At 38.9% G+C, this 13227-nt stretch overlaps 1 protein-coding gene across 1 annotated transcript in view; it reads right to left on the bottom strand.

Annotated features, from left to right (window-relative positions):
- LOC134673615 (uncharacterized) overlaps window positions 1–13227 on the bottom strand; it is a 45963-nt gene that overhangs the window by 20620 nt on the left and 12116 nt on the right. Inside the window, exons 14-23 of the mRNA XM_063531614.1 lie at window positions 12788–12972; window positions 11901–12119; window positions 10996–11128; window positions 10438–10621; window positions 8185–8319; window positions 6991–7223; window positions 6633–6678; window positions 737–859; window positions 402–497; window positions 205–311 (exon numbers count right to left, since the gene is read on the bottom strand). Of these exons, the coding sequence (XP_063387684.1) occupies window positions 205–311; window positions 402–497; window positions 737–859; window positions 6633–6678; window positions 6991–7223; window positions 8185–8319; window positions 10438–10621; window positions 10996–11128; window positions 11901–12119; window positions 12788–12972 (1461 nt within the window). The remainder of the gene's footprint in view (window positions 1–204; window positions 312–401; window positions 498–736; window positions 860–6632; window positions 6679–6990; window positions 7224–8184; window positions 8320–10437; window positions 10622–10995; window positions 11129–11900; window positions 12120–12787; window positions 12973–13227) is intronic.

Below are 13227 nucleotides of genomic sequence, written 5' to 3'. Positions count from 1 at the left end.
TTGTACTTTTAGATACAGGAAAACACATAGGATGTTTGTCATTTTATATGGTAACTTATGGCGGCCAGCTAAGTACTATGTATATTAGCAGAACTTCAAAATTAAAACTATGGAATTAATGGCATTTCTTAACTTTTAATTATTAATCTTGATTAGCTAGGTTATTGTCAGATAAATAATGTAAATATCAGAAGCCATACTCACACATATCACATTTTATGCCTTCAGACTTAGGTATTCTCGTCAATTTCACCAGCGGAGTATTACCGATAGCGTGTAGAATGTCAGGATGGAATTTTTGATTTCTGTCTCTATAAAAACATTACAAAATTCTTTGATTATTCATGACTATGTGTGTGCGTATTCCATTCATAAAAAGAACTGCTATAAATAAAACTTACAGAACTTTGACGATGTGCGGCAATTCCTTTAGGTTAAAAAATTTAGATGTGCCATTTGCTTGACCATTCTGGGATGCCACGTGGTTCGACATTTTTCTGAACAAAATATACACTTGATTAGTATTCAATATTTGTTATCTCGATAAAAAACGTAGCAAAATCACAAGTCCGTATTATTAACGTTTCAGAGAAATATGTTTAACTAAAACTTATGAAGCATTTATGAATGGTGTAACTGTATTTCACTTGCGTGCGTAATTTTATTTTTAAATAAGATAATTAGTACACAGCACTTTTTGACATACAATTCCATATAAAAACACAACTTATCGTACCCCGTCCGACTCGACTGGAACCGGTGGACGAATGAAATGGAATCTCGCATCTCGCCTCGCCTATTGAAAAGTAAACCGGTCCGCACACCACCGGTCCCCCCGGTCCCCCGTTCCCATTCCCCCCTCTCACACACACCGCATTCATGAACCAACTTCACTTCACTACACCATTCATTAAATTTTATTTTAGGTAGGTAAGTACTTGGAGAGTTTTAATAATAAATATTAATATCCCTTGGAGTTGCGTTATTAAAATTATAATAAAATTTTAGCAAAATATTTATTATCACACTTTCTCGAAAAAGATCTTGGAAGGACAAAGGCTTATATTATTCCCGCGGGAGTTGTATTGTGAAAAAAAAGCTCCCTAGGGCAGTGGCGGATTTCCCATAAGGCACAGTAGGCCCGGGCCTAGGGCGGCGAGATATTAGGGGCGGCAAATTGTGACAAAAAATTCGCTGATGTTAACAAAAAATAGCTCAAAATTAGGCCAGGCAACGAATTCTCAAAAAAATAATTTGGCCAAGTCCGAGATAGCTCGAGGCATTTAGTGTTCCGTACGGCTACCATCAGTTTGGCATTGACATAAACGATATCGTGAACGTAATTTACTTCCTATAGGTATATCTCTTTCGCACTAATATGTCAGTACGAGCGAGATGCATAGAAAGTAAATTACGTTCACGCCCACGTTAGCGTTTATGTCAATGCCAAACTGATGGTAGCCGTACCGCTCGCATCGTTACATTTTACAGAGGTTGTTTGCCTGTTTTTAGGATACCGTATTCAACTACACACACAGAACTATAGTACAAAGTGTCTAAGTGCGAAGGCCGAAGGCCGAGCTTTAGCAAAATGTCATCGCTTTAGCACAGAGCAATAGTACAAGTGTCTAAATGTAAAGGCCAAAGGCCGACCTCCGCGTAGCCCGGAGGCCCGAAGCGTCCAGGATGTCAGTGCTTTAACACAGAACAATAGTACAAGTGCCTAAATGCGAAAGCCGAAGGCCGAGCTCCGCGTAGGGCCGAAGGCCCGAAGCGTCCAGGATGTTAGTACTTAAACACAGAACAATAGTATAAGTATCTAAATGCGAAGGCCGAAGGCCGAGCTCCGCGTAGGGCCGAAGGCCCGAAGCGTCCAGGCTGTCAGTTCTGTGTTTAACCACTGACATCTTGCAGGCTTCGGGCCTTCGGCCCTACGCGGAGCTCGGCCTCCGGCCTTCGCATTTAGACACTTGTATTAATTACCTGTGTTTAGAACTGACCTCCTGGATGCTTCGGGCTTTCGGCCCAATGCGACTTCAGCGTTTGGATCTTGCGACTTAGACACTTGTACTTAAAAATACTTGGAAAAGTTACGGGAGGCGCGCGTCTGTCGGACGCTTCGGATCTTCGAATCGCTCCTTCGGCCTTTGTATTTAGTTAGATTCTTGTACTATTGCTTTGTGTTTGAATACCGAAGTCGAGCATCTCGCGAATGCTTGATGTATTATAATAATTTAGAGTAAGGCCAAGCGCGCACCAAGATTTTTTGTCCTGCGATAATTTTGTCGCAGAAATGCAACGTATGTGTTTATATGTTAGTGCGCGCATATGCGACAAAAAAATCGCAGCGATTTTAAATTTGTGATTTGTCACATTTTTCCGCGATTGTTCGCGACGCGATTGTCGCAAAGTGAATTGCAGCATGCGGAGTTGTATGGCCCCGCGCGCACTATGATAATAAAATCGCAAACCGGCCGGACCTCAGTCGGCATTTCGCTCTCCAAACCCCAACATCTCGGCACCTGCATCTCCAATGGAGTCTCAAAATGAGTCGCTAGATGTTGACCATTTAATTATGGAAATAGACGGGGATCACCTTTGTGTTATAAATGCTCAAAGTCATACAGCAATCGCATATTAAAGACACGTTTCATGACAAGCGACTGGTACGAAATCCATGTTGAGAATGAACAAACCGTCGACTTGTTGACAGTGAATTTTCTGCGATATATTACAGCGCGATTCTAAAATCGTGTCGCAAAAATTAATATCGTGGTGCGCGCTTGGCCTATAATACCTTAAATGTATATTGTATACTCCTTCAATTTGAATTTAGAACTCATTGTTCTTTTTTATTTGATTTTGTTTCTAGTTCTATGCCATATATATAGACTTTAATATTATTTAGAATAATTAGAACTGCTAAAAAACAAGATCGGCTTACTTTAAATATTTCGTCAATTTTACCTTTGTTTCTAAAAACTGTGATATTTAACTGTCATATACTATTAATGTCTTCCAAAATTATTTTCTCGTAACAGGACTGAGGGGCTACCGCGAAAACCGAAATTCTCAATTTGCGGGGATCTTTCTCTTTTACTCCAATGAAGGCGTAATTAGAGTGACAGAGAAAAATGCTCGCAATTTGCGAACTTCTATTTTCGCGGTTATAGCCCTGAATCTTGTTGCTCACCGATCCGTTCAAAAATATACATAAGTACTGAATATAATTAATAGATATTATAATTATACAATTAATACAGAAATGTAATGGTACTTAATGAAAAGGAATATTGTGTATATTGTTTCGACGAATCAGATACTCTCAATAAAATCTATACATGAGGCCAAAGCTGTTCATAAATATTAAATGACTTTATTATCTCTATACGCCTTACTAACTCTATGTGTCCTATTGAGGAAAAAAAAAAACACAACGACAGTCAAGAACGGAATTCTTAATTTGAATTTTTCAGATTTTTGAGATGCGTAGTCCATTGGTTGGAGAGCCCGTTCGAAATTGAAACTTATTTGCAATATAATAAGGTCGTATTTTGTAGATCTCTCTCATACTTATAGTAGGCTATTGAGATAAAATTAAATATCCCACAAAAATAAGCAAGCAGAATTAAACTTTGTGTCAAAGACATAAGTCATAAATTTCAATGCCAAAGTTTTAACTAAGGATGTTTCTCGCCTAATATGAATTGACCAGTGTAAGCATCAGTTAGCTAGCCCTAAGCAACCAAAGGTCAAGCTGCAGTTGAAAAACTAATAAAGATAAAGTTAAGCTGATAATTTTCCCGCCGTCTCCATGCTTCTTTAAGTTGGGTATTGACTGGTCAGCTGCCTGTTAGCTATAGTTTTCGCGAAAATCGCCAGGACAGAGGTAAACATTTTTGTATGAAAACTTACAACTTTAAATGCATTTTTTGACGAAACTATTGCAGTCTAAAATGAAGTCAAAATCAGTCCATCGACTCAATTTTTTGCAAGCTTTCTAATGGTACCCCACACGATTCTTACAAATGAAAAAAGTTTCAGCCTACCCCTCTCAACCCCCTAAATTTCCCCCTTTAATAAGAAATAAGCAGTTTTGACTTATTTACAATATGAGTGGTGGTAATTGCTATAACTGTTCCAAATTTTAGGTATCTATGTCAAACGGTCTCTGAGAAAAACGTATTTAACTGATTTGCAAGACCGAAGTGATCCCATAAGTGTTCCGTAAACAAAGTTTTATACGGAACACTAAAAAGTACCTATAGAGGGAAATGCTTGAAACACAATTTTTGACTTTGTACCTACCTAACTTTATTTGGACTATCTAGGAGGTGAACATATTAAAAGTGCTACGGCCGGGGGGCCGTAGCCCTTGAGCCGGGGGAAGAGAGAGGTTTGAAGTCACATTTTTCAGTTTTTCGCTTATATCTAGGAAACTATGCGTTCTAACGACATGATCATCATACAAAATGAAAGTTGGTTAAATTTGCTACAAGCTACAATTTTTACGATATCTGTGGCCTATTTTATAAAGCTACAAGTTACAATTTACAAGCGGAAGTCTCGTTCTAAAACATAGGGTTAGAAAGAGACTTCCGCTTGTAAATTGTAACTTGTAGCTTTATAAAATGGGCCACTGGAGGGCCATCCAAACTTGTGCGCGAATCGCGGCGCGAAGCCGCGAACGTGAGTGTGGCGTCGATTTCGTATATTGTTGACACCTTCGCGCCTTGTTCCCCGTTTATAGGGTTCCATACCTCAAAAGGAAAAAACGGAACCCTTATACTCGTGCGTCTGGCTGTCCGTCTGTCACAGCCTATTTTCTCCGAAACTGCTGGACCAATTAAGTTGAAATTTGGCACACATATGTAAGTTTGTGACCCAAAGATGGACGTGTAACGTAAATAAATGAATTTTAAATATGGAGGCCATTTTTGGGGGTAAGTGAGAAAATTTAAAAATAAAGATTTTCTAACTATATCGTGTTACATATCAAATCAAAGAGCTCATTGTAAGAATCTCAAATATTTTTTTTTATAATTTTAGGTTAAAAAGTTTAGCAGTTATTCAAGAAAAAAGGAAAAAAAATGTTTTTCTTATGTTTCTTTTCTAGATTTTTTGGATGGTTTTGTAGGATAAAAAGTCAATGTTATTGGTAAAACTGTCACTTAAAATGAATAATGACGTGTAGTTTCTGAGATGTAATAAGCGAAAAACCGAAAAATGTGACCTTCAAACCAAACCATAGGGGGGTCCCCGCTCAAGGGGACTTTTGATATGTTCACCTCCTAACGAGTCTAAAAAAGTTCATCATCATCATCATCTCAGCCATAAGACGTCCACTGCTGAACTTAGGCCTCCCCCTTATGGCGGGTGAATGCCATAATCGCCACGCTTGGCAGGCGGGTTGGCGATCGCAGTCGAGTACACCGAATTTGAGGGACGCTGCTGCCCGTCCACCTTCCCTAAAAAAGTTAGGTACTAAGTAAAAAATGTGTCCCAAGCATTTCCCTCTATAATACAGGGTGTGTCTGACTATGGGGCTTTAAATCTAGGGCTCGATTCTACTCGCTAAACTGAGCTACTTTTTTTATAGCACCAATCCCGAAATCACGAAATTTTTTTTTAGTTTTTCATACATTTTGGTTGATCAGATGTCGACGTGACGACTATGGAAAAGCCAAAAAATTTAGGGTTGTTGTTTTAGGGTTGGTCCCATAGTAAAAGTAGCTCAGTTTAGCGAGTAAAATCAAGCCCTGGATTTAAAGCCCCATGGTCAGACACACCATGTATATCTTTTCGTTGCCTGATCTAAATGTAGTCAATATGATGGGTGCTGATGCTGAGAAAGGGGCGGCTACAAGGCTTGGGGCCTAGGACGGCAAAGACTGCAAATCCGCCACTGCCCTAGGGAGTTATAGCTGTCACTAATTCATACGAACCAAATAGGTATAAATGAGTTTTACTTCAATTAGGACTATAGTGCTTAACTAGTATCGGCAATACTACTCGGCATTATTTTCAAAAAATATATTTTTGGTATAAGAAATATTTATAACACAAAACCAATTAGGAACGAAAATAACCTACTTCCAAAACCTCATTATTTAAAGTACAGCGAATAAAAAAAATATAAATTAATTTTCGGTTACTGATGAATAGTGATGAAGTTAAAATAACGTCACATTGTTTGTGACTTCCCCCTCCCCCATGTCACAACATGTCACATTTTCTTGATCCCCTCCCGCCCCCTAAACGTGTGACATAATTAATGGATGACCCCTTAGGAGATACTTAAATTAAACGCTTGAATTAGGGGATTAGGATTAATTAGGTACTTAAAACTTAAAAGGCATGCTTAGCAGGTCTGTTTTATTACTAAGCACTAATAAAATAAATTTTGAGATTACAGTAGATAGTGGAAGACAAGTATATATATAAATATGAATAAAACATGAATAAAAGAAACATTTAATACATATGCTTATTTTACTATTAGGCTTAGGTATGGTATAAATATGTATTTCTAATTGAGTAAGTCGAATTCGCAGCAACAAGCGGTTTGCGGAACGGCATAACTTGGGGTAAGCTGTTCGTCGGAAAGTCATTCCAAATATTGTCTAATATACTGCCAGACCGTTTCAGAGGAGATTACTCCTTTTGGCTTGAATATTTCTGAAAGAAAACAACACTTAAGTATTATTATTTAACCTCTAGGGTCCACGCGTACACAATTTCTTGTGGAATCGGCGAGCTAGTTTTGCGTCCACACCTGATTAATTTGACAATTTAATTAGATTGGGTGAAAAGTTATCCCGTCTGGACGGGCCTTTAAGAGTGTCTGTTCAAGGGGAAAATAATGACATTCCATTTTACGATGTTTGAATTGAATTTACGCACCACAACTGTAGGTACCTTAATTATTATAAAATTGAATTTTATAAATGGAAAGTTTAAAGTAAGAACAATTTGAACAAACGTACGTACCTATGATTTTACTTTCAGGGTTCGGTATCTTTTCAACTATAACGACAAATGGAGTAATGTCTAAAATTCGGGACACAAGTCCGACGGTGGAACATCCCTTGTTTTCCACCACTGTCAAGCAGTTGTGTATGATGTGATTTTTCACTGGTTCGTTCAAATTTAAATTCTCTTCTTTTTTGGGGTTGGTAGCCGCGTGTCGCAGTTGGTTTTTAGATATTGCTCCTTTGTAAAACCTGAAACATGTTATTTTTTTCTAATAGGTCATATTACCACGGGCAGTGGCATAGCGTGAACCAATCTAACCGTGGGCAGGCGTGGCTCACTCCGCGATTTCGTCGCTTTGCTACAGGTAGCTAAAAGCACATCCGTTCGACCCCAATTTTGGGGTTTGCCATAAGCCGCGCGTGGCGCTGTCGCTACCAAGCGCCCATATCTGTGCTGATCGTGACAAACGCGTTTTGTTAGAGAATGAGTCTTCTGTACCTAGTACTATTATTTATTGGCCCTTTTCTTTCAATGTGGCCGACCCTTCGGCCCCTAGCGCGAGGCCCCTTCCGGTGCGAGGCCGTGGGCGATGGCCCACCTCGCCCACGCCTAGCTACGCCACTGACCACCGGAACGGAACAGGAATCGGCGCCTGAATAGTTAGCCAGTTTATTTTAGTGATTTCTTTTTCTGATAATAATTACATAACAAATTTTGTAGGCGCTTGATTAAAAAGCGACTTGTATTAAATATTTGAGTCATAACACTCATAACTCGCACACGCAAGGTGGTGTAGGTACTATCGTTCAAGATGCTCTATCCTACTACTAACAATTTTTTCATGTACCTTACTAAAAGTAGGTTACACGAAATTTCAAGTATCGGTGTCTATTGAAAAACAGGTCTTAAAAACGCCATAATTATATGTAACCCTTCGTCCTCTTGTCGACCATTTATTTTTGTTTTAATTTTTAATGTTAAAGAAGAATTTCAGCGCGAAAATATAAATTGTCTGCCATAGCAGCTAACAGTTAATCAGATTCAGCCAAGATACAACCTGTGCCCTGTTTATCAAAAGCTTGTAACTTGTAATACAAGCGGAAGTCCCTTTTTGACAGCTTTTGTTAGAAAGGGACTTCCACTTGTATTACAAGTTACAAGCTTTTGATAAACATGGCACTGCTCTCTCAACTCTAAAAACTTTCTTACCCGTTCTCGTCAACAATTATCGCAACACTATGCAAACTACCCATCGCAGTGACGGCATCTCTACACGTTGCGTCATGCTTCACGTGTGGCACCGAGATATCCACAGGCAGGTTATTAAGGGGATGATTCCACCATCTGGAAATATTTTGGAATTAAAGAAGAAGAATGAAGATGCGTGATGGATATTTTAGTAAATGCACATTAGGTATTAGCTTTTCGGTGAAGGAAAGGCAACAGAAATATATCAACTGTGAATATTTCAACTGTCTAGCTATCACGGTTCATGAGATACAGCTTGGTGACAGTGGTGACAGACAGATGGGCGGTGGAGTCTTAGTAATAGGGTCCCATTTTTACCCTTTGGGTCTTCTTCTTGGTCGTGACCTCATGTCTGAGGGACGTGACTCCCTAAGGGGTATTCTTTCTATCACTGCTACCCAGGCCTCTCGATCTTCGGCCATCTGCATCGTTGCAATAATAACTGTCTTCTTAAATAATGCGGCTTGTAATACAATTATGAAGTTGCAGTTCGGCAGTGGCTACGGCGTAGCACTCGTATACGTTGTAGCTACTGGTACAGGGTGCAACGAGGGTTTACTCACTCTTACACCGCTGATCTACGCTTGTAGCGCTACGCCGTACATTGTACTACCCTACTAATAGGTATGACCAAAATAACTCAGCAGCGCGTTTACGTCATAATTTCATAGACATTCGACGTTTATGATCTAGACACGCGGCAGCGTGTCAAGCCAAGTTCAAGCAAAGGAACTGGCTAGCCAGCGCCAAGTGTAATATTACACGAACCACTTGGTGCCACTTTTGACCCTTCTATAACTCAAAACATCTTTAACGTAAACACATAAAACTACGTGTGTTTAATTATATCCATAAGGACATCTAGAAGCCCAAATTTCATGAAGCTAGCTCAAACGGTTATAAAGATATGAAGGTCAAAAAGTCGTAAATTTTAAGACTGACTGACAGACTTATAGTACCTAAACCTAAGCTACTTCCAGATGACCTAGAAGGATGAAATTTGGAATCCAGCTCAGTTATTGTGTGAAAGCGTAGGAAAAAAGTCTAAAAATTAAAAAAAGTTATAAAATAGGGGGGGTCCCCATACAAAAAAACCATTTTTTATTGTGACTGACATATAAGTAGGTACCTAAACCTAACCTACTTCCAGATGACCTAGAAGGATGAAATTTGGAATCCAGCTCGGTTATTGTGTGTAAGCGTAGGAAAAAATCTAAAAACAAAAAAAAGTTAATAAATAGGGGGGTCTCCATACAAATTTCTTTTTTATTGTGACTGACATATAGGTAGTACCTAAACCTAACCTACTTCCAGATAACCTAGAAGGATGAAATTTGGAATCCAGCTCGGAAATTGTGTGTAAACGTAGGAAAAAATCTAAAAATAAAAAAAGTTAAAAAATAGGGGGGGGTCCCCATACAAAAAAACCTGTAATACGCGCTAAACAACCGGCCAACGGTGTGTCGTTGGCGGCGCGCGGCACCACATAATTAATACAAAGAATATAAGTAAAAAACATGCAGCGGAAACACAAGAAAAAACATTAAATCTCAATACCTGCCTAGTTTTCTTTACAAAAAGTATTGATATCCCATCAAAAACATAAATGTAAAAAAGGAGAGCCAAGTTCAATACAAAAATTATGCTTGGCTGTGGGATTCGCCGCAAAAAGAATGGAGATCTAAATGAGTGCCAAGTTCTATGCAAAATCCAAATATGTATTTATAGGAACAAAATAACATTATAAACAAGTATTAAACTCTATTTCTTTGCTTTATTGGATACCTATAACAATTGCTGTTATTAAAAAAAAATGTGAGATCTTAAAGTAGGTTAGATTTGGCTTGGCCAGTTTTTATCAGAATTACAAAATATATATGTTGAATAACTTTATAAAACCTGCTTTAAGATCTCGCATTTTTTTTAAATAACAGCAATTGTTATAGGTATCCAATAAAGCAAAGAAATAGAGTTTAATACTTGTTTATAATGTTATTTTGTTCCTATAAATACATATTTGGATTTTGTATAGAACTTGGCACTCATTTAGATCTCCATTCTTTTTGCGGCGAATCCCACAGCCAAGCATAATTTTTGTATTGAACTTGGCTCTCCTTTTTTACATTTATGTTTTTGATGGGATAACTTTCACGCTATGTGCTATCAAATTCGCTGCAGAGTTATATTGTTCTAACTCTAATGATCTGATCTTACTCAATGTTGGGATGTAAAGGAGGCTCTTTGAACAGGTGCGCCTCCATCCACTGGTCGGCGACGAACTTGGTCATGTAGTTGCGGATGCCGTCTGGGAATACAACTACCACTTTCTTGCCTGCGCCCAATTTCAACTCTTTGGCGGCCTGCAGCGCGGCGAACATGGCCGCTCCACTGCTACCACCTGGGAAGCACAATTTGCTTTATTACTCCATGTGGGTACCTATAGCACTTAATTCCCACTCCACACAACTTTTATAAATTAGAATAGGGTACATTATATTTTTTTATATACTATGTATAAGTATTCGTTCGTAGGTATAGCTTCGGTAGCCAACTGGTATTTTAAATTTCCTGAAAATAATATCGCTATATGCAAAGAAAAATTGGTTTTAAATAAAGGTTAGCGCCAAAAAGACAGCCGCCTTTCTTGTGACGTCATAATAGCAGTGCGTCAAATGTTCAGTGCAAAATTTCGCCGTTGTTACAAATTAAACACTTGTTCCTACCCACTTCCTACCATACAATGTACAAGTAAATAACTAATACTAAACTTACCGCAAAGTAGTCCCTCCTTTCGTATAATTTCCCTAGCCATGTTAAAGGAGTCATAGTCGTTCGTGTGTACAACCTTATCAATTACATCTTTTTCTAAAACATCGGGTATAAAATCGTCTCCAATGCCTTCTACCTGTGTAGCCAAAGTGATTATAATTGTAAATCAATCTATATGATAATTGTTAACTAATAACTATATCATATAAGGCATATCGCCGTTAACCAGGTTCATTAATCTTTGATCTCGATCTCTTAATAAGGCCTGACCCGGCAACCCTACTCGGACGTGCGTATTACTTATTCATATTCGTTAGGTACATGATGCAACTATGTATGTTCTACCCCCTGCCTTGTGCCCTGTCCTGTGGGTAGGTAGCCTAATAGGCATATCCTCTGACTAACTTGATAATATGTATATTATTTTTTATTTAATTTAATAATCAGAAAATCAAGGCAGTTCTTTAATGTTAGTTACTATACACTCGTAGAGGTATATCCCTATTATAAATATTATAATCGATTATTTTTCAGTCATAATATTCAGGGCCACTTGCACCATCCCACTAACCCAAGGTTAAGCAGTTAAACCGTTAACTCAGTGTCAAATTGTAATGGTAACCATGGTAACTCCAGGTTTAACTGGTTAACCCAGGCTTAGTTGAATGGTGCAATTAAGTGGCACTTAAACAGATAAATTAAAAATAAACTTTTGGATTATAGCATTGGGCTTTATAACTTGGTCAAGCAGATCTTGTCAGTAGAAAAAGGCGGCAAATTTGAAAAATGTAGGCGCGAAGGGATATCGACTCATAGAAAATTTGAATTTCGCGCCTTTTTTTACTGACAAGATTTGCTTGACCATCTATAGTAATAGGATCTGATCAAAAATCACCGCAAAAACTCACATAGAACGGTGCAAGCTCACTTCCCCATATAACCGAGCCTACTGCTTCCACGGCCACGATGACGCAGCCCGGGCAAGCTTGCTTCAGCGCCCGCGCGATGCCCGTGACCGTGCCGCCCGTGCCGGCGCCCATCACCGCCATGTCCACGCGGCCCAGCGCCGAGACGATCTCGCTGCCCGTGTGCTCTTCGTGCGTCATGGGGTTCACGGGGTTTGAAAACTACACGGTGGAAAATGTGCACGTTTTTGTAATGCATAAATGTAAATGATAGAGACACTTCAGAGAGAGAGAGAGAGAGAGGGAGAGAGCTTGAGCTCAAACACAAGCATTATATTGTCGCCTAGATGTTGCTTAGACCCACGCGCAGAGATCAAGTCAGTTTTTTTAATGATTCCAATTCCATAATCTGTCAAGAGTCAATTACGTTATTATTCTTCACCAAGGGCTGTACCAAGACTACCAAGTTCAGAGTTCACCGACGGCCATATTTTCAAGAAAAGACCACTGCAGTAAAATCACTGGTTAGAGAAATCCCAAAGAGCCATTCATGTACTCCCTATAGTCCGTTTTTTTTAGCATTAGAAAGAACTTCGCAGAAGTTCGCTTGTGGTTCTAAATCTGGCACTTTTAGCGGTAACAATTTGAAGTAAATTATATGTATTGACCATGCTACATTAGATAATTCAATAATTATTAACAATTAACGAGCCTGATAAAAACTGCACGCTTGCTTCTGCGGAGTTCTTTCTAATGCTAAAAAAAACGAACTATAAGAATTTGGCTAAAAGTCTATTTATTTTTATAGAAGAGCAACAAGCCTACCGAGAGAGCCGCGGTTTACCGACTACTGTTTTGCATATTTATGATTAAACCTATTCGGCACCTACCTGATCCAAACAGATGCTGCTAGGATCTTGTTTAAGTATTTCCTGAGCAACTGTTAAGAAGTGGTCAGGGTCCCCCAGGTTGGCAGAGGTAGGGGTTTGCACGATATCCGCCTCCAGCAGTTTCAAAGTACTTAGTTTTTCGCCTGCGTTCTTATCCGGTGTAACAATGGTCGCCTTATAACCTGCTTATAATGGCAACGTTATAGTGTTAAAAAATTTAACAACTTAAAAATTCAAAATAGGCCTACGGATTCTTTATGCAGTAAAAAGCGACTAAAAGTGGTGATCGGGTTGAATAATTTTATTCGTGCCGGGATGATGGCACGGTAATTGGTTAATGATCTTTATGTGCATGAATATCTGACTCCAAATCTGGCTAATGCGCTGCAAATGATCAGATTCATAGATATGCCATGGCTCGCAAACAGCTTCTTAGTACG

Source organism: Cydia fagiglandana, chromosome 18 (genome assembly GCF_963556715.1).
Source record: "Cydia fagiglandana chromosome 18, ilCydFagi1.1, whole genome shotgun sequence".
NCBI classification, from domain to species: Eukaryota; Metazoa; Arthropoda; class Insecta; order Lepidoptera; family Tortricidae; genus Cydia; species Cydia fagiglandana.
The sequence above is the reverse complement of the archived record's forward strand: the minus strand, read 5'-3'. Positions and strand labels throughout refer to the sequence as shown.